This window comes from Emydura macquarii, unplaced genomic scaffold, assembly GCF_026122565.2.
Source record: "Emydura macquarii macquarii isolate MOO-44397 ecotype Brisbane River unplaced genomic scaffold, CSIRO-AGI_Emac_v2 contig_2734, whole genome shotgun sequence".
Taxonomy (NCBI): Eukaryota; Metazoa; Chordata; order Testudines; family Chelidae; genus Emydura; species Emydura macquarii.
In genome coordinates, this window is record NW_027132871.1 from 2,127,506 (window position 1) to 2,155,383 (window position 27,878).

The 27,878-nt window shown below is 39.2% G+C and overlaps 1 protein-coding gene across 1 annotated transcript; it reads left to right on the plus strand.

Annotated features, from left to right (window-relative positions):
* On the plus strand, positions 1-27,878 carry CLTRN (collectrin, amino acid transport regulator). The gene is made up of 6 exons (XM_067566109.1): positions 1-118; positions 522-580; positions 7,591-7,676; positions 14,631-14,747; positions 20,989-21,183; positions 25,754-27,878. The coding sequence occupies exons 1-6, from the start codon at positions 52-54 to the stop codon at positions 25,908-25,910; spliced, it is 681 nt and encodes a 226-aa protein (XP_067422210.1). The 5' UTR covers positions 1-51; the 3' UTR covers positions 25,911-27,878.

Below are 27,878 nucleotides of genomic sequence, written 5' to 3' on the forward strand. Positions count from 1 at the left end.
TTTACCACAGTGACTTTTTTCTTTTTGCTGCAAGTTTTCCACTCTGAAAGGATGTTAGGGGTTTTGCTGCTTGCTTTCTCCTTGGTTACCATTGCTCATGCTGAGCTCTGCAGGCCAGGTAAGTTTTGCAATTGAACCTCATCCTTCATCAGTTAAATGTCTCATCTTGGTGTACACTTTCAAAGCTGGCCTCTTCTTAGACTTCTTTTTGTAACACTTCTGTGTGGAGTTTGAGCATGTACACTCTGAGCCTTCACCTCTTTTGTGAGTTTGCAAATGGACTGCTGAAGCTGATCTGATTCTATTCTAAAGAGGTCATGGTTAAAACCACACTGAGAATCCAGGGTGTCCAGGCATATTCACACTGATAACATCGAGTTTTCCTAATCATGTAATAAGATACATTTAGAAGCTTTTAAGACTATGCTCTGTTCTGTAATACAGTTGGAAAAGTAAGTAATTTAAAAACCAATCTTCCAAGATGATTTTTATGTTTATTGCTTTCTTTTTCTTTGTGTCAGATGCACAGAATGCTTTCAAAGTACGGCTTAGTATCAAATCAGCTTTGGGAGATAATGCAGTAAGTAAAGTATCTTTATGTATTCTTTCTGACTGAATAAATGACAAAGGAGAGCTAGTTTAAATGATGAAATCTCTGAGGGGACACAGACAATTTGCACTGAAGTTTTAATTGTAATAAACTGCCCATCAAGTCATAATTCAGGTATTAGCTTCTTAAGGTTTGGATAGCATTGGTCTAAAACAAGCTTCCTTTAAAACTGTAAGTATAAAGCATACCTGTTCATAAAGATCATGTTCCATGTACATTAATTTGGAAAGCACTTTGAGATGTACCTTCAATATGAAAAGTGCTATGTAAATATAAATTCTGTTCTCTCCTAGTTTGGCTAAAGCAATTCTGCTTGAGAATGCTAAATGTAAAGGCAAGCAAGTTGTGGCAGATAAACGGAAAAGACTGGTAGATCTTCCTTAGTTTTGATCTTATTTCAGACCAGTGGACAGAATCCATCAATTCATCCCCAGTTTTGAATACTTGCAGTATATCTCCTGTGTGTTAAAAGGTTCAACACTGAATTAGATATGAAATGTCTTGATCTTTTTTCTTATTGGAAGACAAGAGCCCCGTTATGCTAGAAGCCTGGGAAATAAACTTCCACAGTAACATGTTATAAAAGGTATTTGTTGGAGATACTTGAGCTCTTTTTATGACACAGGAAGCTATTCCCAAATAAAACTGAAATGTCAGATAACTTAAATCTGTGTGAGCAGGGACTTGATTGTGATAGAAAGTGCAACACCCAGAACAAATAGGCAATAGATTTCCAGGATATATGGTAAAGTATTTGTATTTGAAAATCAATATCTATGTCAGCTTTCCTTACTAAGAAACTTTAATAAAAACAGGTTAAGTTGGATTGTTTTAAAAATATATTTAAAATAGCATAAACGTGCAGCAGAAAATTGGATGAAATCATACTTGAAACTCATTTGGATTACAACTGTTTCCATTCTGAACAAAGAATGAAAATGACAGTTCACAATGTTTTCTCCCTTAACGGTAATACATCTGTCTGACTGTAGTCAAATATATTTTTCAGTTACATCAACTATTTATTATTTTACTAAATTCTGCATCACAAAGCACTTAAGAACTGAATCAGTAGCCCAAAAGGTACCCCTTATTCTGGCTTTTTGTTATAATAAAGTATTTCTCTAGTTGTTTTACACAGGATAGACTGTAGTTTATTTCATGAAGTATAAGAGGTTTGAATAAAGCTAAGACTTGCAACAATATAATTTAGGATCATTTTTACATCAACTACCTGCTCAGAGTAGTTTGCTGACACACAAAAGTATCAGCAGATGGTCAGTAATTGCTTCTCTAGATGCACAACAAATGATTACCTTTTTACAGCACTTTTAATGCCATCTGCAAATAAATAAAATTCAAATAGATGTCAATATACCCTAAAATTAATTCAGTTTTAATAATTTGGGGCACAATGCTGTCTTTCCTGTTTTAATATGGAGGAGAAACAGTACAATCCACATAAGTTTCAGATGGAAAATACTGAATCTCCTAGTACATTTTTGCTTTGTTACTTAATTCTGTTTTATTCATTTTCAAATGAATGGGCAGTGTATAAAGATACAAGAGTATAAGCAGTACTGGCATTTTTATTCTTGTATGGCAGGATCACCTATAAAGAGGTATACATCCAGGGGTTTAGCATATAGCTCAGTAGAGCTAACAAATAATAGAGAATAGAGAAAAATTTAGTTAATGAATTTCACCTATATTGTAGTGGTAGCAAAGACAGACAGCATTCTTTATAATGTTCAGAAATGAGACTGTAAATTCTTTGGGGCAGGGACCATCATTTACTATGTTTATACAGCACTCCGCACAATGGATCCCTGACCTGATTGGCCTGTTGGTGCTACTGCAATATACATATGATAATGTTAATACTTTTACTTCCTTTAGTTCAGATCATTATAGGATACAGCTGAGTTTCCTAAACTGTGTTGTCTGGACCATTGGTGATCTCAGAGAGCCTCTGTTCACATGGTACTGTATATCCTCTGTGTTTCCAGGTCCTAAATCACACTAAAGGGGAGCTGAAAAGACAGTAAATGCTTTATTAATATTACTTTTCCATGTAAGCAATTGTTGTAACTGACACCAAAATGTTATTTGATCACCAATGGAGAGAACGTTGATCCATATGATCACAAAGTGAAGAGGATGTGGTCTGCAAGATAATCTGTTAAAATGGTGTTAACATGATGAAATAATTTGAGAACTTTGGCATTACTAGAATCATGTTACTGATTGTCTGTCACACAGGTATTTAGAGTGGCAGAGATAAATTAATAGGATTGTATTGGCTTTGGCCATGGTATAAATAAATGGAATATGTATTAAAGTCAATTATTGTTGTGCCTTCTTATGCCTAGCTCAGTTTGACCCATAGAATCAGACTGCTAAAGCATCAGGCTGCCTTCTGAATTCTAGATCCGTCTATATTACTCTGCTACTTTACAGAATATAGAGGATGGTATGTACAGTAGCTCTGTGATCAGCACAGAACTGATGAAGATGTGAGACAGGAACAACAAAAAGACTGAGACTTAAAAATAAAAGATACAGTGTAGAATATACTATAGTGTAGAATACACACTGAATACAGATGAGAACCATAATCCTATTTTTCATCATTTTAAGGACATCTGCAGTCAAACAACACTGCATTGTTTACTGTGCTAAAAGAAAAGATCTTCCTTTTATTTGTTCATGGAATTACTGACTGACTCACCACACACTATCACACTTTCTCAGAACAGCTCCAAGAGGAAAAAATCCCTGTTATATTCATCATCATACCTATTTGTACAGCTATCAAGAGATCCACATGATGCGCCTTGAAAATAGATAGCATGTAAGCTCTACTGCATGCTAGCACAGATAATAGACACAGTACAGCATTATCAAATACATTTATTTTTAAATAGCTGAGTAGTACAGATTTGGCTTATTTACATACTATTTATGCACATATTGTGCTGGTATATACAGGAGATATACAAAATAAATCACTTGCCATTCAGAAAGCAATAGCACACTATTTGTGAAAGAGAACTGCAATACAGTATTTGAAACTACAAGTTCTGTAGGAAGAAAGCTTGGCCTTGGGAGAGAGTCTGTTGTTCAGACTACCATTTTATCTTTCTAAGTTCTTATATTGGCACGCACTACTGCAGTTGTTAGCATCATTCTTGTTTCCTAGACCTTAGAGATAGGCCCAAATGCTGAAGTTCAGATTTGGATCTGGATCTGAACATTACCCAAGTTCTAAGTTGTCCAGATTCAATGTCCACATTCAGTCAAATGGCCCATTTAAGATCTCCTCATCTAGTGATGATTAGTTTGTACCACAGTTTATAGCCTACCTAGTCCTTGCCTCTTTTCCTGTGTTGATCCCGACTCCCCAGGGAGGCCCCAAGAAAGGTGAGAATGTTGTCATGCAGGCGGTTCATACCCTCGTTTATGCGCAGGAGTGAAATCCCTGTACAGAGGTATCCCTCCCCCACCCGCTCATGTGGTTGTAAGGGTTTAAAAGTCAAAAATTGTCATTTTCAGCAGTATGTTTGAATTGATATTATTATTTGTGTTTGTGCTGGAGCTGCCCACTCAAAAAAAACAAAAACAAACCAAAAACCCAGTTTCAAGTTGCCGGTGGTGCTAACTATCGGCTCTGCTGGGCTACTGGTTTAGAGCATTATAATGTGGATTTTTTTAAAAACTCCGTTTATACTGAAAGCTTCAGTGTGGATGTAGAAAGCAGTCTCTGACCTCCAATATTATCGTTCCAACGACTGATTAATGTTTGCAAACTGCTGGAGGGAGGTAAGCCAACCTGTCTCAGTTGTGGCTCTTGTCATAGAAATGTAATAGATGCAACCCTTGTGTTTGATTAGAATTAAATACAAAAAATGAAAGCCCGTTGGGCTTGTTGAAGTTTGCCTAAACTATCTGAAATTGTGACAACGTATTTCTTCATCAGGAGGGTAGAGTACTAGACCAAAGAAATTGAGGGAGCCTATATTTTGATGGCATTTGTACTTACTGAAGCAGCCTGAGTGCATCTCTCTCTTCTGCCTCTCTATGTGCAGTAATAATCTGTAGTGTATTTGATGCTTTTTGTAATCAGGGTTATATAGCGAGTGTGAAAGTCTCAGGTGCGCTGCATCCGCCTACGCCAAGGGACACGTGTGGTGAGCGTTAAGATTGTCGTGCCCAAGACAGGTCTAGAGCAGCAGGGCTTGTGCAAGTGCATGGAATCCCAGTGAGCCCTTTTGCACATATTAGCAGACATGCCCTGAACCACATTCCAGTCCTGTCTCTTTGTTCACCACTCTCAACTAAGTATTGCTGGCCCTCAGCTTATATCCCTTTTAGAAAATGCCATGACTGTCCGTAGGACCCAAAACACCCTTTCAGATGACCAGTCTCTGCAAGCATGTCAGTGTTCTGGCCTCAGCCACTAAAACACCCAATGAGAAGCATCATTAAGTTATCATAATAGAATCCACTGACTGATCATACACTGAAGGCAAAGCAATATTTCCAGAGCAGATTTTGAAAGCTGCCTTTTCAGGGATGTTATTCATCCCATTCGTTTGCTATTACTCGTATGAATATCTGTTATCCTGTACTTCGTTGTGAATAAAAAACATATGTGTTGTGTCAAGCTAGTATGTTTCTCTGTCTGCATATAGAAAACCTTCATGAAATCCTGGCCCCATTAAAGTCAGTAGCAAACCTCCCATTGCATACCTCCCAAGAGCCCCAGGTTTCCTGGGATTGTCCAACTTTGACCTCGAAGTCCCCTGTCCTGGATGAAGTGGCTCCTGTCCCAAGGGGCTGGCTGGGCCTGGCTCCTCACTCCGGTCATTGCGACCTGGCTCCTGGCACACAGGATCACATTGCTGCTCAGGTTTGGCCCAGCCTCCTGGGTGAGGGGCAACTCATTGCAGTGCCACTCAAATTTGGCATGGCCACCACCCCATCAGGGTGAAGGGAGCCAGGCCCAGGCCTGTGGCAAAGGAGCCACTGGAGCCGCTGCTGTGTAAGGTAGGCTCATCCTGCAACTCCCTAGGCCTCCAACCCCCTGGCGCAACACCCGACACCCCCTCCTGGGGCAGGACATGTCCAGCTTCACTGGAAACATTTGGAGGTATGCCACTGAATTTGCTGGGGCTAGGATTTCACCCACTATCTAGGAATGTATTTGTGGTTACTTTGTGACTATCTTGAAATGTAAAATAACATGCCCAGTGGTTAAAAAATATTTTCCTGTAGCTGAATATCCCTAATCTGTTGTAACATTTCCTTTGCTTTAATTTTAATTCTTCAATCATTTCAAAGTGCAGTTATGATCAGCAAATTGACTGTGTAAAATGACATCTTCTTACTCAACGTATCTCTAAAAAAAGTTAATTTTTACTACTTTTTATACACTTTGCCACTGTTCAACTAAGACACCCATGGAAGGGTTAGCTGAATTCATTTCTGTCTGAAATACAATCAACAACTAATAAATAAGGCTCAGATTCATATCTATTGTAAATTGGGCAAGTAAGGTTGGGCTGACCAGATATTCCGATTTTATAGGGACAGTCCCAATATTCATATTTTTCTTACATGGGCACCTATTATCCCCCATCCTCCTGTCCCAATATTTCACACTTGCTATCTGGTCACCCTAATGGAGGTATGCCAGGTTACACTAGCTAAGAATCTGGCCCTACATTCCAGTTGCAGAATCTTTATAGCTGATGTTGACAATTTGTGAACAAAAATAACACAGTTTGACTTTCAGATCTTAGAACAGAAACGCAGAAGCGGGCAGTTGGGGGAAAATATTTTACTTATTAAAAATGTTATTTATAATTAAATATTATTAAATTAAAATATTTTATTTATATAAATACCATATAAAGTTATTTAGAAATAATAAACATGAACTGCCCACAATTCCTTTTTTTTACAAAGTTACTTTGCAAAGTTTAATTGCACTCTAAGCCTCTTTGTCATATAGTTTCAATGAATGTTGTTACAGGTAAAGCTTAATATGGATTCAGAGATAGGAATGTTTTTTGATGCTTTCAGTTTTTAGCTCTTAGAACATTAATGATAAGTGCAGCCTTCTGTCAGGTGTCAAGACAATGGGTTGAAGTCAGTCCTTACAAAAGCAGGTGCAACTCCATTCAACTTAATTTAGAATTATACCCACCTATGCCAAAGATGAATCTGGTAGACTATAACAAGAGCATAAATAGATCATGATATTTTGAAAACTACATGTACACTGACAGTAATGCATTAATTGTAAAAGAGGTATTGACAGTGGTCCTTCATTTCTGTGTCACTATCTAGCCAAGGTCTGTTTTCAGTCAATGTTGCTATTGTCTGATTACTGGTCAGTAGCCTGTGTGAAAGGAGTTCATTTTTTAGTGTACAGATGTCCATATCCCAGAAACCAACATCACAACTAGCACTTCTTTCCCAAACTTTACCAAGGTGCCTGAGCCCAATACTGGTTGGACCATCTCTAGGAATGACAGTGAAGTCTGCTCTCTTGGCCGGTTCAAGCCAAGGACTGAATGGCATGGAGTGTAGACTTCACTTTCATTTGTAGAGTTGGTCCAACCACCATAAGGCTCAGGCATGTTGGTGGAGCTTAGGGAAGCTTCTGTTGATATTCCTCGTCTTTGATAAAGAGAAAAATGAGATCTGTAGTGCTGTCAGCCTGGCAACTTTCATAAGCATGCAGTCCATTCAGATTTTTGAAAAGTTACAATGTTCTGTGTATTGTACTTCCTGACAAACCATTTAAAAATACCTTGTGCACAACAAAAATACTCAAGAAGTTATTTTCATAGCATTGTCAGGAAGGTTTATTTCTTTTTGAATGCTAGACTATTTGAGGGTCAATGCTCCAAGCAACCCTGTCCCTGCTAGTACTAGTGCTAGAACAGTTCATTTTCTATCTTTCTTTATAGTATTCCTGGGATGCAAGTGAAGAATACCTGTTCAAGGCAATGGTGGCTTTTGCAATGAGAAGATATTCTAGCAAGGAAACAACACAGTAAGTGCATACTCAGTTCTCCAATATACGTGTTTACAATATTGCTTATGATGGAACATACTTTGATATAGAAAACCTATAGAAATAAACAGTATGTAAAACCAGCATATTGCAATGCCATTATTTTTTTTTTCTGCCATCCTGATAATGTGCTAGGCAGCTTGTGATCTCTGCCCCAAGCAATGTACAATCTATGGGTGAAATTCTCTGTTGCTGTAAATTGATCAGTTGGCCGTAAGTGTAACATGACACCATAAATGAAAGGTTCTGAACAAATGAATGGGAGAAAGAGGAAAGAAAGGACAAGGATGGCAATGAGAAATGCAATGTGATTTTTTAGTTAGGCATGATGGTGGCTCAGTTCCCTTTTTTATATCTTTGTCTTGTTGTTGGTTACTTGTGCTCCCTTCCATGTCTCATAGGCGATGTGGCAGAAAGACCAGCATGCAAGAAGAGGCAGAGATGCTTTTGAGAAAAGGAGTCAGACGTGATATACAATGACACACTTATCAGAATTTGGAAGTCCCTAGTAGTACATCTGCCTAATTACCTTATACTTTATCAGGAAAAAGCTTCAGATTTCACCCTTCAAGGCATAGATTGATTACCAGATGGAGTCAGGAGAAAATCTTCCCCATGTTACTGAGTATTACACCTTCCTCTCAAATTTGTGGCATTGACTTCTGTCATAAGACAGGCAACTAGACTAGATGGGTCATTTGTCAGCGTCAGGATGGCAGTGCCTATGTCTTTAATATGCTCACCTCCTTGGAGATGAAAACAATATAAAGATATTTTGGTATTCTATCATTTTTTGTTGTTCATGAACATTAACAGAAATGTCTGCAGTTCTAGTACATTACTGAGACAAGGCTTTAGGTTTACTTTTAAGCAAAAGAGACCCATGCTGGCAATGAGTCTGATGAAGCTTTTTCCATATTTGCAAAGAGATTAGCTAATCTGAGTCACATAATATTTGACTGCAGCTGCAGTACATGGCTTTTAAATAGAACAACCGCACCCATACTTAAGATGTTGGTTCATTATCATTTCATTCTGATTTGTCAAAAGCTGTCCTTTGTGCTAGAGAGTCAAATCTGGTATGTACCACCATTGCTTTCCTCAGGCTCCACAGGAACAAGACAGGTGACAGCATGCTTCTTTTTTATTTTACATAATTGCACACAATATGAGTGCTACACTGAGAAAATGATTTCAAGGTAACAAATCATTAAAGATGACCTTCAAAGGCTTTTCAGGATTGTTCACTTTTTCAGCTTATGAGACTCATGGTCCATGAAGCTTCCCTTCTTACTTATTTTTTATACAAACCCTGTTTTCATAATTTTTTTCTTCAAACTGGTAGCCATTTCACCCACATGGAAAAAAACATGAAAGAGACACTTAAGCTCCGCCCCCTAAAATTATGTATTTTTCACAGACATTTTAAAACCAATCTCTCAATTTTAACTTCGGCTGTGGAATTCTATGGATCGGTTTATACACTCAACAGCAGAATTATCATTCTCTATTAAATTCCATATTCACTTCAATTGAGTTATTATTGGTTTATACCAGTGTTGACAAAAAAAGAATTTATATCCTCAGAAAGTATTATAATCTATACTTTTGTGTCAGGAACTCAGCTGGCTGCAGGAGCGGTCACCTATCAGTCCAGTGAGCTCAGCTGGGCCCAATAAAGCCTCACTTAGGGACTATGCTTAATGGACAGAAGGGCCAAAAATCACCATATAAGCCTTGCAGCAAAACAACACAGTGTCTGCACAAGGCGTTCCACGCGTGCAGCTGCATCAGATCTCTTTCTTGCCTAGCCCTTGTTTCAACCCTTGCCTGCTTCACTCCAGCCCCGGTTCCTACCTCCCTCAGAACTCCTGGTTCCAACCACTCTCTTGTTCCCTGGCCACGCCTCCAGCCCCGTCCATTGAATCTGCTCCAAACACTAGGCCAGACTCCTGTTCTGACCGCTAGATCACACTGTCTACACCCTGGTGTGTGACATTTTGTGCCAGTGTTGTTACTTGCTTGGAGGTGGGGTTGTGTGTGTCAGAGGAAAAGGGATAATTCTTTGGTGCTGTATTTTATCAAAGGAGAATGTAATGTAATGTATCAGATTAGACCAATTAAAATGTTGTGTATTGAAGTCAGAGAAACATTCCCTCCCTCCACTTTCTTTATCAGGTAGTGTTCTTTAGATGCCTTTTGATCTAATGATGTAACTTTTGTGCCAGTAAATTATATGATTAGATAACCTGTTTAACTTCCATTTGCAGTATCGGTGATTTTACTGGCAAAATGTCAATGAATTTTCATTAGGAGTTGTAGAAAATTCACCCTGAGTTACTCAGTATCATTAAAAACACCCAAACCCTAGCTGGTTTCCACATAATGTTATGGTCTAAATTTACTCTGACAAACAATATGAGACATTGTATGCTATTGATCATAGATTTATCATAACTCACAGGAACAGAGCAATTGAAGGATTACGTTTTTGCATAAAGGTCCAAATCCTTGTTCCTCTTGCAAGTCTATAGGCTGTGTACAGAGGGGGATAATCTGAGAAAGGAAAGAATCATTGCCACAGGATCACTGAGCAGCAGGAGAGATGCTCCATAGCTCCTACTACAGTTTCAGGGTTGCATTAATTCCCACGCCAGATTCATACTCTTCAACGACATGGGAGATGAATAGCGGGTAGATCAGCACAGTCAGAACACCCTACCTGCTAGGATTCAAAGTGACCTTGCTAAATTCTTGGAAGAGGGATAAAATGGGATTTTCTTCATTGCAACGACAAGCTTTTGGCATAGGAAATGGCAGTACTGCCCCTGTGTTACTACAAAGCCCTGTTCAGACCCTACTTCTTGTCAGGAAGTCAGAGCAAGTTCCCATTAAATTCAAATTTCAATCTAAAATTAATCAAACTAGAATTTTAAAAGAAAACCACTGATTTGTGCTTAACTCTTTACAGACATATTACATTGACAAAGTTGTGTGAGACAGAAAATTCACACTACCCACTTGGGTACTCTATAATAATAGAAAATGAATGTTTATTGAAAAGTTTAACTTTTCCAAAAGAGGCACAAATCCTTGCTTTCCTGCTTAATAGGGCCTTATAATTCACTCTGAAATAGACATTCATGAGCTACATAAACCAACCTTTGATCGCACAGTGTTAAAAATTGATCCTCTGTAATTTGTGTTGGTAACCCTGGTTTCCCTAATCTGTGACTTGTTTGAAATAATGTGCATCTCTTTTGTGTTGGAGACAAGTTAATCTTTAGCACAGAAAGAATGTGAGAACATTTACTTTCAATCAAATAGCAGAATCAGTTGTTGCCATATCTTTTATCACAGCTATATTTAAAAAGCTGCAATATCTTTCATTGATCTGCCAGACAAAACCAAACTTTGTTCTGTATCTTCCACACAAGTATTTATCTTCCATATCCATATTTAAAATATTTTGATCATTTAGAAATGAATTACAAATGGTCGGGTGTTCTCAGATTTGAATTGATTATGTCAAAATGAGCATTTTGGTCCTGCTGGTTACTCTTCACAGAAAAATCCTCAGAGTGACCAAAAGGTTCTGTGGGGATGTGAAGGGTCTGCTGCCTTGCAGAATGTCAGAGCAAGGGGCTCAGAAGAACCCAAATTCTGTGGATCTCCTATGATCCAGTAGAGGACAGGGTCTGCACAGAGGCTTTATGCCTTTGCACTGCCTTTTGGCTCCCTGCCACTTTGTTCTATTCCTTGACAATCTGATAACTCCCCAAAGGAAGGAAGTTACTTTTCCCCCTGGCTAACAGGAAACTTACAAGTTTTTATCCCTTCTGCCCACTGATCTGAAAGAAACTATTACTTAGATTGTAAGCTTTTGGGGGCAGGGCATGTTAATTGTTCTGTGTTTATACAGTGCTTAGCACAAGGGGGTACTGGTCCATGACTAAGGCTCCTAGGTGCTACAAGTATACAGATAATAATTTGTTGTCATATATTAAAAAAGCAAACCAGTGAGATTTTCCCGTGCAAGTACTGTGGGCCCTAAGACCAGGCCCAGTGTGTCATTCTAACATCAAGATTCATCTATCATCTCCATGGCAAATATTGACACTTGCTAACTATTTCTACACAGAAAGCAGTTTTACAGTGACTTTATCTTAATAAATGTTTCTGTAAATAAATAAAAAATATCCACATGATGACATATGTTTACAAATGTACATAATGGTAATTTATATAACGAAGCCAAGTTTTGGAGTCTGAACAGAGTCTTACTGTTAGCTACATATAATGTTACAGCACAGTATGAATTATCACACATGTTGGAATGGGAAATGGTATGCATAAAAGAGTAACTTGACATGATAAGATATGTGAACTGGTACTTGTTGCACTGTAGTCCATCTACAGTGTTTACTCAGCCTTCTTGAAACTCTCATGAACAACAGCTTAAATCTTTTCGAAGCCTTGAGGGATTTGTTACTCCGAGAGTCTGTTGATAAAGAGTGGCAGTGGAGCCAAGTTCTGGGTGATCGTAATCATGCAAGGATTTTATATGTAACAGGGAGCTGAAAGGAAGTGAAATTTACCTATTTTCATGACTCTGGCTGCTAGACCATTACAAAAATTAATAATTGCATTTGCCTGTTAATGATATAAATAGAGATGTACCTACATCTAAGCACTTTGAGAAAGTTTGTATGCAGCTATGGGCCCAAACTTTTTGGCTGAAATCCATCTCTGAATGTAGTATGATAATTCCAACTATATTATCATCTTATGCATGAAATGGACAAGAAGAAGAACAACAACATTACACCCAGTTATGAGATGCAGAAGCCTGTGTGAAGTACTTATGTCCCAATCCTGCAAACTCTCCTCATATGGATCTCCTAGTGAAGTCATGGCTTTAGATGAAGTCAGTCAGAGTCTCCCAAAGAGAGTATTGGCCAAAAGTAGATTTTTTTCTCCATTCCTTCTCCTGCAGATTTTGCATCTTGTTCCTATATTTTTAGGAAAAAGCATCTACTTTTATTTTCTGCCTAATGCCAATAAACTGAAGGAAAAATTTTAAAAACACAGAGGACTGCCTTTTCCTTTTATTTATATGTGCTCTCTGTATTTGTGTTATTGAAATTTATGAAGTACTTAGAATTACAGACATGGTGGAAGGTAACAACACATAGTTCAAATTTACAAAAATAACACAGGGCGCAATTCTAATGCATATCTCTACACACTGTATTTCAATTTCTGAAACCAAAAGGCTTCTTCTATCCAAAGCATTAGGGAACCTTGCATCACTAAAACATACTGCTGTTATATAATATTATAAAGCATTCCAGTAACAATGGATCAATAATCAAATAATATAACATAAACAAGCCTATGTCCATTCCGACTCAAAACCTAGCCCACTTCCTTCCAGATCAAGATTATTCCTGTATAGGCCGTGATTATTCTCTTATGTAACCTCCTACCTTGTGCCAACATTCTTCTACAATCAGCAGGACACCCCTGAGGTCTTTCTAGAAGTCATTTAATTATGTTTCTGATCAGCCAGCAGATGTCACTACAGAACATTGCTCTGTAGTGGGTAGCTCTTTGCAGAAGGAAATATGTCCCACTAGAAAAAGCAGAAGGGAAGAAATATTAAAACTAGTCTCAGCAGTCTGGGCCACCTTTGTTTTTGGAACATAAAGTCAGTAGCTCTATTAGTTATACTTTAAATTCCTATAGGATTTTATTCTCTTACTTACTTCTAATGGTATTTACATGCTGAATTACCAATAAGTGTACGAGTATCAAAAAATCTAAATTTTAAAGACATTTTTTAACTCGGTTTTATGTAGCAAATCATGAAAATCTGATTGCATGCAAATATTCCAATAACTGCTTCATATGCAGCTGAATGTTTCTGTCTCTAGAAAGTTAAATATGGCTTAACATTACCTAAAGGTTATGGTTCAGTGCTAGAATGATGTGAGGTTTAACAGTCCCTGGTAAACTTAGCCCATTGTCTCCACAATCCACTCAACTCCCAATGCAGCAAGTGACTGAAGAGCTGAATTCATTCCCAGGACTAAGCTGGCTTTTTCTGGAATAAACCCTCTCAGAGGGGTTCAAGATCAAAAGCCTGTAGAGGATGCTTCAGTCAGATATAGTGTCCACAGCTTCTCTTACTTCCTGTGTGGGCATAGGAGACCAACACAGCCCCAAAAAGATGAGTGACACTGATTGGAAAGTGGGCCTGGCCCACTGTAGGGCAGCTGGGAAGTGCACTGATTCAGCATCCAGGAGCTCTACGGAGTTCCAAGTGGAAATAAAATCTCTTCTGCCCACAATCCTCCCTGAGATGCAAGGGACAATACTGGGGCAGGGAAGTGCAATATGCACCTCCTTATGGCAGCTTCAGGGAGTCTGCTTCTGATGTTATAGTCCCGGCTGTGCATTATTATTATTATCTTATCCCCTAGGCGCCCCAGTCTTGGATTAGGAACCCATTGTGGTGGGTGCTGTACAAACGCAGAACAAAAAGATGGCCCCTGCCCCACTAAGCTGGCGCTATAAATGCATTATTTAAATTTCAACCCGTCATGTGTATATCTGAGACCCGGCAAACATGTGATAACACATTTCCCAATGGTGAAATGATGGTGATGATATGGCCAGAAAATGTATTAAAAATAAAATAAAGCCTCTATAAATACAGGGATTGTGGTGGTGGTGTTTTGTTACAGTATTGGAGGATAGGAAATGGTATGACCAGTATTTCTTTCCCGGTCAGATATACAGAAGCTAATAATTTCCTTTTCCTCAGACTAAAACACTAACTCACATACAGTGATAACATCTGCCACTTCAGTATGTACTTCTGTTCTGTACTTATTTTCTAATGAATCGTTTTGTTTTAAATGTCCACAGAATTTCCGATGTGCTGCTTTGCAATATGACAGAGCGGGTGTCATTTTGGTTTGTGGTCACAGACTCTTCCAGAAATGTTACAACTGTTCCCGGAAGTGAAGTGGAGGCAGCCATAAGGTAAAGTCAATTGCTCCTCTCTCTGATTCTTCCTTGCTAACCAAAGATGCTCTCTTAGTGTGAGCCCGTGTCTCAAGCCATATGAACTAGCACTCTGTGTCTTTTAATTACATTAATTAGTTTATGGTTGAACACAGTGGAGTCTGTACTCTTCTTCCTACATGCATATTATATTAAAAGGAGCTATGTATGGATGAGGGAGAACAACCTTTTTGAACTCTTGTAACGTGATTTGAAAAGTGTCATTTTTTTAACTGTGGGTTCTCATGGTGTCTAGGCACCACAGAGCTCTGCCTATAGCCCACTGTTCAGTGTGCATCGCACATGTCCCTCTAACGGCTAATCCACAGAGTCTGCTACAGCTCCCAGCTAGGAGATTGAGTACTTTTAATTCAAGTGACAAAGGCTCGTGCTTTTAGTGCTGACTGTTCCAGGCTCATACTGCACTGTCAGCCCAAGCAAATAATCAAATGCTTACATTCTTTTTTTCTTAGATTTTTGTGGAAAGCCTGTCACTATAGTAGATGAGCACCATTTGCACACAATACAATGTAGCATAAGTTGTCTCACTTTCCCATTAAAAATCCTGTTCTGAAGCTAGAAAAACAACAATGGAGCTGCATAGGAAGAGAAGAAAAATAGGTTATCGGGCGTCAACAATCTACCACCTTGTGCTGACAATGACTTTGCAAGGGTAACTCCCATAAGCAGAGTTACCCACATGTTTCTCAAGTGTCAAGCGAAAAATAGACCCCTTTGTTTTTAAATGTATTGCACTTTGTCTTTAAAAATCATGTTATCTTTATAGAGGCATAATACCTAATTCCTGATGAATGAATATGCGTTCTTTTGGAAAGATTAACTTTAAGCTTATGAGCAGATTAAACTATTTCCTACAGAGACACCCAGCAACAACTTCAGTGCATTAGTAGGCGAAGGAGGTTATTTATTCACTGAAACTTGCTAAGAGTGTTGGAATGTACCTTTTTTTTTTTTTTTTTTGCATTAATTTCTGTTGTTCTTTTATACATTCAGTAGCATAAGCTGATTTACAGTAAGTCTTTTATATGCACTGTTTGCCACAGAAATTGGATGCTATTATAGCACGTTAGGTTTTTAACTGTTGTCTCTCAGTTTCTAAAGAAGAGTATATGCTTTTTAAAATGTTTAAATTCCTGCCACTAGGTTAGAGACAAGAAACAAAATTCCCTACAGAATGAGAACTCCAGTGCTCAGGACTCAACTCTTTTGGTTGCAGTATTCTGAATTTAGTGTTGGACATGAACAGATTGTTTCTTCTTTTTAACACAGAAATCGCACAATAGTGACATGCTTTAATATACACTTATCCATATACATCTCATCCACACATATAAAATATATATATGGATGTTTGCATGTGTGCATTTAACATGTAACTGTGTGACTCATGCTACAATACAGAGCATGAACAATGATTATTTGTCTGGGCCTGCTGAGGATCATCCATTAATACAAGCAAGGCTGAAAATTTGCCATGAAATCAGGAAAGTTCACCATACAATATGCTGCATAACATTATGGCTTTCAACCCAAAATAGAAAGCCTTGCTTTCCCCAATTATTACAAAACTCAGTGTTTAAGGAATGGGTAAAGTTATTGCTTAAAAGATGTCATGACTTCAAAAGAATTCCCAAATCCTTATAATCCCATATGTACAACATACTTGTAATAAACACTTGCACTACTAAACAGGTTAGAAGTTTTATATTTAAACATATAACAAAAAAGATGTAAGTGAAATACACACTTTAAAAAATTCCCCCGGAGACCAATAGATTAAAAGGAATTTATCTCAACAACTCATAACATTTTACAAAAGCTAGTGGATTTTAATATTAAAACGCTCCTTGTCCAATAGAGCTGAGATTGTGAACCAGAATGCATTAATGAGAAATGGATAAAAGCAATATTAATATCATAACACACAGAAATTCAAATGTTTGTTCTCCATAGAATTTGTATTACATCATAATTGTAGGATTTAATTTGCAAAAAACAGCCCTCAGCTTGGTTTGGTACAAATGTAAAAGCAACAAATGTACCATGTGCTCTGGACGGCACACTGAGTAATCAGTCTGGAATAATATAAAAGAAACTATGGACACATGTTGGAATTAAATATTGCCATAATTCCAAAACTGTGCATATGCAAGGTATTACAAGAGAAATGAAATTTCCTAAAAATAAAATACTAGCTATCCTACCCCTTCAGGGGTTGTATCTGAAAAGTTTCTTCCATTTTGAGAGAGATTTCTGGGTCCATCTTTATCGCTCAAATAAACTATAGGGACTGTTTCTCAGACTGGTAGACTCTTTGAAAATGGAAGAAATTTGTAAAGAGTTATCACTTGGTTACTTCAGTGTGGATAGTGTGACATTGCTAGACCAAACTAAACTGTGGTTCAGTTAGATTTGAGAAAATCTAATAATATAAGGACCACAACTCTGTACTCAGAATACAAAGGTTTGCTTGAATTGAATACTGCTTGAATTGAAGAAGATTTTCTATTACCAGTCAGTAGTAGAATTAATGATATAATGTTAGAATATAAGAATGGCTATACTGGCTCAGACCAATGGTCCATCTAGCCCAGTATTCTGTCTTCCAACAGTGGCCAGTGCCAAGTACTTCAGAGGGAATGAACAGAACAGGTAATCATCAAGTGATCCATCTCCTGATGTCCATTCCCAGCTTCTGCAAACAGAGGCTTGGGAAACTTTAGAGCATGGTCTTGCATCCCAGCCTATCCTGGCTAATAGTCACTAATGGGCCTATCCTCCATTAACTTATCTAGTTCTTTTTTGAACCCTGTTATAGTCTTGGCCTTCACAACAACCCTTGGCAATGAGTTCCATAGATTGACTGTGTGTTGTGTGAAGAAATACTTTGTTTTGTTCTGTTTGTTTTAAATCTGCTGCCTATTAATTTCATTGGGTGACCCTGGGTTCTTGTATTATGTGAGGGCATAAATAACTATTCCTTACCCATTATCCATGATTTTATAGACCTCTTTCATATCTCCCCTTAGTCGTCTCTTTTCCAATTTGAAAAGTCTCACTCTTTTTAATCTCTTCTCACATGGAAGCTATTTGATGCCCTTAATCATTTTTGTTGCCCTTCTCTGTACCTTTTCCAATTCTAATATATCTTTTTTTTTAGATGGGGTGACCAGAATTGTGCGCTGATTTCAAGGTGTGGGCGTACCATGGATTTATATAGTGGCATTTTAGCATTTTCTGTTTTACTATCTATCCCTTTCCTACTGGTTCCTAACATTCTGTTAGCTTTTGTACACTGAGCCAATGATTTCAGAGAACTATCCACAATGATTCCAAGATCTCTTTCTTGAGTGGGAACAGCTAATTTAGATCCCATCATTTTGTTTGGATAGTTGGAATTATGTTTTCCGATGTGCATTACTTTACCTTTATCAAGGTTGAATTTTATCTGCCATTTTGTTGCCCAGTCACTCTCTTTTGGAAGATCCCTTTGTAACTCTTCACAGTCTGATTTGGATTTAACTACCTTTCATAACTTTGTATCATCTGCAAATTTTGCCACCTCATTATTTACCCTTTTTTTCTGATTATTTATGAATATTTTGAGCAGTACTAGTCCAAGTACAGATCCCTGGGAGACCCCACTATTTACCTCTCCATTCTGAAAGCTGACCATTTATTCTTATCCTTTGTTTCTTATCTTTTAACCAGTTACAGATCCATGAAAGGATCTTCCTTCTCATCCTATGACTGCTTATTTTGCGGGGATCTAGTCAAAGGCTTTCTGAAAGTCCAAGTACACTATATATCCTGGATCACCCTTGTCCATATGTTTGTTGATCCCCTCAAAGGATTCTAATAGATTGGTGAGACATGATTTACCTTTAGAAAACCATGTTGACTCTTCTCCAACAAATATGTTCATCTATGTGCTGGATAATTCTGTTTTTTAATATAGTTTCAATCAATTTGCCTGGTACTGATGTTGGGCTTACCAGTCTGTAGTTGCCATGATCGCCTCAGGAGCCTTTTTAATAATTGGTGTCACATTAGCTATCCTCCAGGCATCTGGTACAGAATCTGATTTAAATGATCGGTTACATACCACGCTTAGTACTTATGCAGTTTCGTATTTGAGTTCCTTCAGAAATCTTGGGTGAAGGCCATCTGGTCCTGGTGACTTATTATTGTTTAATTTAACAATCTGTTCCAAAACCTCTTCTAATGCCACCTCAGTCTGGGACACCACGCTTAGTACTTATGCAGTTTCGTATTTGAGTTCCTTCAGAAATCTTGGGTGAAGGCCATCTGGTCCTGGTGACTTATTATTGTTTAATTTAACAATCTGTTCCAAAACCTCTTCTAATGCCACCTCAGTCTGGGACATTTCCTCAGATTTGTCACCTAAAAAGAATAGCTCAAGTGTGGGAACCTCCCTCACATCCTCTGCAGTGAAGACTGATGCAAAGAGTTCATTTAACTTCTCCACAATGGTCTTATCTTCCTTGAGTGTTTCTTTAGCACCTTGATCATCCAGTGGCAACACTGATTATTTGGCAAGCTTCCTGCTTCTGATGTAGTTAAAAAAAATTTGATGTTACTTTTCGAGTCTTTGGCTGATTGCTCTTCAAATTCTTTTTTCACCTGCCTAATTATACTTAATTTGCCAGCCTTATGTTCCTTTCTGTTTTCCTCAGTAGGATGTAACTTCCAATTTTTAAAGGATTCCTCTTAATGCTTCTTTTACTTTGTTGTTTAGCCACAGTAGCACATTTTTAGTCCTCTTACTGTGTTTTTTAATTTAATTTTTTAATCAATGAAATTATTGATTGTAATAAGACAGATCCCAAAAAGACAAACACAAGCATCTGAGCAGATCTAACTACCATAGACTCCAATTGACCTTGAATCAGGCCCACAGTGGAGCACTGTAATATACATGAACAGAAGGCAACACTACACTGTGGTTAGCACACCAGTGTTCACAAACTGTGATAGATGTGGTTAATCAAGCAGTGTACATGTACATCCAGAGAGACAGCAAAAACCTGGGAGTGTGCATTAAGATAAAAACAACTCATGAACTAGTTTGTTACCTTTTATTTTCAAAGCGTCCTTTAAGTAAGTGTTAAAATTTTACAAAACCCTGCAATAAGGTATTGACAGTCAGGATTTACTGACCCTGCCCCTTCAGTGAGCAAGGAGATACAAGGCCAGATCCTTGGTGGAAATCTGTCTTAAAGGGGCAGCTGGGAATTCACTTATCATAGGGAAATCCCGCGGTGGCATAAAACTCACGTAGCCAGCTCTACACTACTTGCTCCACCTTCCATATATGGATATTCTGGGGTGGCTGGAGAGTGCTTTCTGAAAATTTCCATCCAGCAGGGACTGTGACAACAAATAAAACTTAAAACAACTGTGTAGTGTTTTAACATGCACCAGGGGTCAGTTCAGTCTTCAGCCAGTCCCAAGATCGTTAATGTGGGAAGGTAGCCCAGATGCGGTACAGTTGAGGATCAGAGCCTAGTAGGATGAACGCACAGGCCTAGGAGCTAGGAATTCCTAAATTTTAATCCTGTTTCTAACACTGACTCCCTCTATAGTCTTGGGATAATAATACTTCCATACCACTACTTATCTACCACACAGGGCTGTTGTGAACACTCATTAGTAGGACCCTGTTCCTGCTCCCATTGAAGTCAATTACAATTTTGAAGATTAAAAATACTACCTTATGGAAGTGCTAAGTATGATTATTATTGCAAAATCTGTCCAGTGTTATGAATAAAAAAGCAACACCCACAAGTGTAAGATTTTTCCTTTAATAATAATTACACTAATTAATAATAATATTTGTTTTAGCAACAATTTCATTTGTTTTGTACATATGCCATCTCATCTATTCATGACCCAAAGTAGAAACAATAAATAATATAATAAATATGTAAACAGTGATAATATCAAGCCTCAACCTTGACCCCTGAGCTTTCAAACAGTTGCATATGGGACTCTTGAGGCTAATACCCTGTACAGGATATATAGGGATCAGTGATTGTGCCTATGTAATATATGGAGCCTAAAAATATCATATTGGGCCACATTCAGTCCTGCCAGAGTGGTACTGCCCACATCGTTGTCTTTTCATTTATAAATATGTTTATTGGTTGTGTTGTGTTTTGTATTTTTTTTTAAAAAGGATGAACAGAAACAGAATCAACAGTGCCTTTCTACTGACTGACAAAACGCTGCAGTTCTTGAAGATCTCCTCCACTTTATCACCACTCATTGAACCCTCTGTGCCTGTCTGGCTTATCGTGTTCAGTGTTGTTCTTTGCCTCACTGTGGCTGGAATTGCTTTCCTCGTTGTGTCAGGAATCTGGCGATACAAAAAGTAACCTGTGCTTTTGTTTTAACTAACTTTTAGTGAATTAAGTGAATTAGAAGTCTTAGAGTTGGATCAGTCTGCAGTTCACATTGGTTCCAAAGAAACAATAGCAGTCTTCTCTCCCCAGATGAAGATATCTATGTCCTTTCAAAGGGCGGGTGTTATTATTTTGAATTGTGGAGTTATTAACTCAGGATAACAATCTTGGAGGCTGTAGTGTGCGTAGGCGTGCAAAGGGGGGAGAGGTTGCCCTCCCTCAGCGTCAATCTTGGAGGGAGGCCACACCTCCCTGCTGTTATGTCCTGGGGTAACTACCTAAATCAAAAGGGGAGATTCGCAGTTCGTGGGATTCCCAGGATGCATATCGCACTACCAAGTTAGAGGGTCCCGGCCCTCAGGCTGGGCGGGGCAAGCAGCAGTCTAGCGCTCACAAGCAAGGGGGTGAGCACTAATGCAGGTGTCCCAGCCTCAGGGGGGCAGGGAGTCTGCCGCACCAGGGGTGGCGTGGCGGTGGGGCAGGGGAACACAGGCCCACCTGACTCCACTGTGTCCCAGCCCGGGGCCCTAACAGTGGTGGAGCTCCAGTACGAGCACAGCCGGCCCATGATCAGCTATCCCTGGGCTTCTTCCTACCCCATCCCGAGGTGTACCTGGGTCCCCGGGTCATCCTCAGCATACACAGCCAGTGTAACCCCAGCAGTTCTTTGGCGTCAGGCATCTCCAGCGACTCTAATAGTTCAGGGTTGTCGCTGGAATGGCAGGAGTCTCTGGAAGGCTCAGGGGCCGGCAGCAGGCGGTAGGCGTCTGACTCCCTTGGAGTCTTCTCCTCAACTGAAGTACCAGGCCCAACTTTTATACTTCTTGTTCCTGTCCCGCCCCTCTGCTTCCTGTGCGTGGCCGTGAACTTCCTGGTTCCACTCACCAGGGGTTGGGCGGCCATCCCTCTGTGTCAATCTCGGAGATAGGCCACACTCTGCTCCTGATTTGTGCAGATTCAGGAGCCATGTGCAGGCCACACCAATGACCAAAGGGATATTTGACTGAAATTTAAAATGGGCCTGATCCTGTAAGGCAGTGTGTGGCCTCAGCTCTCATTATCTTCATGAGTTCTAGGTGCTCAGCATCTCACAAGATCAATTGCAGCTTGGACTCACCATGAGACTAGTTTATCATGGTTATGCAGTAGAGTAAGAAATAGTTGTCTGCCCTCTCCTTACTCATATTGCAGCAGCAGTCATAGTGTTGCGTGCATAGTGCATAGAAGTCCTAGTAAGGGCTACTTACTTGATACTTACTGCTGTGAGCCAGTGAGTTGGAGGGGATGGAGAGGGGCAGGGAGGGGATGGAGCCTTGGCATTGACACCCCCCCACCTCCACCCGTTAGTTCCCCATTCTCTATTCCTAATTGCTGTTATATCAGATAGTTGTACTTGGATAAGCACATCTTTAAGCTCACCTGAGACTCTCCTGCTTGATCTTGCGGTGAAGAGAGAATCCTTTATTTGCTTGTGATCGTCATGGACGTTAATATGTTGTCACAAGCATTATGATTTCATTGCAGGCTCAAACAGGAATAGGAGATGGACTGGGAAAGTACAAACTCTTGTTGACAGCTGGATAGCTTAAAAATTAGCAAATGTACAGTGGCAAGGAAAAAACTGACAAACAATCCAATGTAAATGGATTTATGTGCGAAGACTAAGATGTTGCAGCAATTGCCCCAGTATGAAAGTGCCTCATTTTAGGTGAAGAGGTTAAAACAACTGAGTAAAAATAACATTTACTGCTAGGGTTGAGTGAACCACATGGAGTTAGAGGTTGGTGAACCTTTCAAACTACTTTTTTAGATTCAAAAGACTAGTATGAGACTGTGAAACTCTTCCCCAGCTAATCCCAGCCCTGTTTTAAACAACAAGAACAAAACCCAACCAACCATGGATGAAGCTAGTCTTGTGGTTAAGGCTTAGCATGAGACTCAGAACTTCTGGGCCCAGTTCTTAGCTCTGCCACAAACTTCCTGTGTGACCTTGGGCATCAGTCAACTCCCCTAAAATCAATGGGAGTTAGAGGCCTAAATACGTTTGAGGATCTGAGCCTTAATCTCTCTGTTACCCTTACAGAAACTACCCCTTCTGTAAAACCAGGATAATGATACTTCCTGTATCTCATCCTCTGTCTGTCTTGTCTACTTAGAGATCAGTTCTTCAAGGCAGGGACAGTCTCTTATTGTGCATGTGTGCAGTGACTAGCACAGTGGGACCATGATTCCCATTTGGGACTCTATGCCCTGCTGAAATACAAATTATTAATAATGATAATATTAAGTAATCATGATTCTGTAGGGAAGCCTGTGCTGTATATTAGGGACAAAAGACACACACCACCATCTCCTTCTTCCTTCTCAAAAATAACTAGGCTGGCACAGGAGGGCTCCCTATCTATGGTATATACTGTATAATTTATGTTTTCTTTAGAATATTTTCTCTTCCCTTTTCTGCTTCTTCCTCCTGTCAGCCTCTCTGAATTTTTTTATCCTGCCCTTTCTCTGCTCCATCTCTTGCCCTTACATTTTCATTAGATTCTTTTTCTTTGTGCTCACCATTTCTTCTTATATCTACCATCTTTTCTCAGCAGAACATAAACTCAGCTCATGTTTGAATTCTATCGTACTTTCAAGCCAACAGCAGTTAAAGGGGGTTGAAAATGAGGGGAAACAAGTTTGTTTTTTCCTGTCCACTGCTGGGGAGATTTGAGGGTTAATGGGAAGGTCTAGGCCACTTTGCTTCTCAAAGGAGGAGACAGACACTGGGGACCAGATTTTCAAAAGAGCTCAGCTTGTTCGGTGTTTGGGTTCTTTTGAAAATCAGGCCAGAGCTGTCACACTGGGTGTTGCTGCCGTTTTAGTGCTTTCAAAAATCTAGCCCCAGTTATGGGTGTTGAGTATTTGAAAATCTGGCCCTTTTTACTTCAGAGGGCTTTGGATCAGGCCCTTACAGAGTGAGCAATGTAAGGAAGTTTAGGTCTTCATTCAATAAAGTACATAAACATGTTTTTAAATCCCTCCCTATTCAGGACAGCATATAAGTGTGTGTTTAGCTTCAGTAGGACTTCAGCATGTGCTTAAATCTCATTGAAGTTAAGCACATGCTTCAGTACTGTCCTGAGTAAGGATGCTTTTCTTGACCAGGCCCTTGGTGAGTAACATTCAAGATCTACTGCTCCCACATAACACTCCAAGAACCATCTAGCTTTAGCTTCAGGTCCTCTTATTAAAGGGCTCAATCCTGCTCAATTTGCAGTTTGGCCACTGATTTCAGTGGGAGCTGGATCAGGCCCATACTGAACAGATTCTCTCGCCAGTCCTTCATAAGCCTGGTTTCCAGTGCATTAGCTCTATCACCATGGCAGCATGTCATCTCCTTCGCTGCTAACAGACTTGTCTCATTTCCACACTAGGAGAGAAACCCCCAGAAGATGTGACTGTGCAGAGCCACCCTCTTCCCTTAAAAGCATATCACAGTAGGGAGGAGAGGAGTTTATTACCCACTCTCATTTATTTTTAACAGGCCTCTAAGTCCAAGTATCTCTCGCAGGCCAGTAAAGTTTTATTATTGTTAATATTATTGATGTATAAGTTCTGAGTCAGGTTGTCATGATATGTGTTATGGGATTGGAAGAAATACTGTAGCTAACCTGTGAGTTTCTTATCATTCTAAGTTGCTGATGCTGCAGGATGTAAAGTACAGCAGATTCTTTGACTATGAACCAGCAGATCTCAAGGTCAAAATAAATCTGGAGATTAAGGGAACTATACAAACGTTGTTGGCTGCTTGTTCAGGACTATATTTGCTTAAAGTTTGTCAGTTTAGATCATTTTCTTCTGCTATTTTAGTGTGGTTGGTATCAGACTTTGAGTCTGGAAAAGGGAAAGTATGCAAGCCATATTGCTACTTAAGCTAGCAATCAAAGATTCAATGGCAGGAAGTTAAAGCTAGTGAAGTTTAAACTGGACATAGGATACAAATCTTGAACAGTGAGAGAAACTCACCACTGGAACAGATTACCAAGAGATGTGGTGCATACATTCTCTAACATTTAAGAGTCTGTAAATCAAGGCTGGATGCCAAGATTTGTTCTAGTTCAACCAAAAGTTGTTGGACTAGATGCAGGAATCATTGAGTGAAATCTATGGCCTGTATTATGCAGAAGGTCAGACTAAATTGTCATGGTGGCCCCTTGTAGCCTTGAAATCTATTAAATCTATGAATGTGTATTATATTCTTTGTTTTCCTTTTCTATTTTGAACCCTCTCCAGGCCATTTTATAGAAGGGGAAACTGAGGTATAGAAGTTAAATGAGGCGACAGAAGGGAACTAGTGTCAAAGCGATACTAGAATGTACTCAGGAGTTTCTGACTCCCATTCCAGGTTTTCAGACTACTAACCTATGCCCCTTTGTACATAAAGCATTGTAAACTTCTTAATAAAAGTGCATGCTAAACTATTTTTCTTATGTGCAATCTTTGTTGAATGGTACACTGTGATTGCAGTAATGTACTTTTGTTATTCCTTTATAGAAGTAATAAGGAGTCTGTAGAGACAGAAGATTTAGAAGATAAATGTGACACACCAGTGACAATAGAAAATGGGATTCCCTGCGATATACTGGATTTAAAAACAGGCCAGATTAATGGAGTCTACGCAGCAGATGATGAACGGTTCACACCACTATGAAATGTCAATTTCTTTTTGGCTTCTTTGAGAGACTCTGTGCCTACTTTATCTAGTCATGACTGCTGAATGTCAAACAAGAAAAATATGATCTGTCAGTTATTTTCCTTTGAGAGAAACTTTACTTGATAAAACACACACACACAAATCTGTGTTACAAAGCTAAAGCAAATGTGAGGACATCAACTCACCTGTTCATTAAACATTTTCAAGAAATGTGTGGTGGAATGGGGTTGAAGCCTGTCTTACATCAGATGCTTAGTTATTAACAATTATTAAGGACAGCATTATGGCTAGTTTGTTGTTTTCTTTCCCTGTAATAAATGTGAACCACATTACTCCTATGTGTTCCAGAAGAGAGCATTTGTCACTGTCAGTTTTCACTGGAGCTAGTCTTGATTTGGTTACGAATGTTTCTTTGCAAACAGACTCTTTATGCAGAAATGCAGTGTGTCTTTGGTTTGAATAGGAATTCATATGTGGTGTTTTTATTTGCTGTGAAAAAGCTAAAGGCCAAGGGTCTGATCTGGCAAGATGCTGACAGCCTTTATAGCTTATGGAAGCGAAGGTTCAGAGGTGACTTCATTACAGCCTGTAAGTACTGACCAGAGAAAAGTGATTTAGTACTAGAGAAGCCCCTTTAATCTAGCAGACAAGGACACAGGATCCAAAGGCTGGAAATAAAAGTCAGCAAAGTTCGAGTTGGAAAATGTGATGCATTGGGGATATTTTCAAAGGCACAAAGGGCAGTCAGATGCCCAACACTCATTGAAAATCCATGGGAACTAGGCACTTAACTGCTCTTTGAGCCTTTGGAAATCTTCCCCCAAATTTTTAACAGTGAAAATAGAACAATTTCCAATTTCCAAGGATTGGTAAATTCTGACTCACTTGGTCTCTTTAAATCATGACTAGATTTTTGTCTAAAAGATATGCTCTACTACAACCACCAGTTATTGGGCTTGATACAGGCATCACTGAGTAAAATTCCCTGGTCTGTGTTATGCAGAAGATCAGACTGGATGGTCATAATGGTCCCTGTTGATGATCTATTCATATCTATGAATCTCCCATTGACATGAATGGGAGCTGAGGGCACCTCACACGATCAAGCCCTAAATTCTGCCCTGGGACAACTTTAATGGGAGCCAGTTACACATAGTCCATGGCAGAAATTGATGTTAAGGACCCAGTCCTTCTCCCATTGAAATCAATAGTAAAACTTCCATTGACTGCAGGGGAATAGAATCAGGATCTAAACCGAGAAGAATTATGTGTATTGTTCAAAGAGGATATGAATATGTGAGGTGAGGAATTATATCTGCATGACTGCAGAAACATCTGCTTACTTCCTTCTAAATACTGTCCCATCCTCACAACTCCACTGGAAATACAATAATACACTCAAGGATAGAATTTGGCCATTGTCAATACAGTTTTCAGTTTCTCATTTCAAGACAACTATTTAGGCATTAGTATTTCACAGCACATTTTCAAACTCTTTCCCTACAACAGGAGCAGGTGTAAAGTGATAAGAGCTGGCAAACAATTCAGGGTCTGGACTGACTATCAGGATCCCTGCCCCAAGGAGATCAACCCTGCCTTCATTGACTATGTTTTCTTTTTTGGTCCCTTCCACTCATCCCTGAATCACAGGGGGGGGGGGGGTGAGCAAGGTGGGTGAAGGGACCAGGATATGGAAAAGCAGGTAACAAGAAGGAAAAGGTGCACTGAGACACATGAGAACAGGGAAGGGAAGAACGAGAAAATTAATAAAAATAAAATCATGGATCTAAGAAGATATATGCCTAGCATGGTCTCAGTTTGCTTGCATCTCTGTCTACTTCCTACAGTATGCCCTGTCAATTTAGACTGTAAGCTCTTTAGGGCAGGAATAGTGTCTTGTCTATGGGCTATGAGGTTCCTAGCACAAGTTTGGGCAACGAATTAATAAAATAAAAACATGGAAAT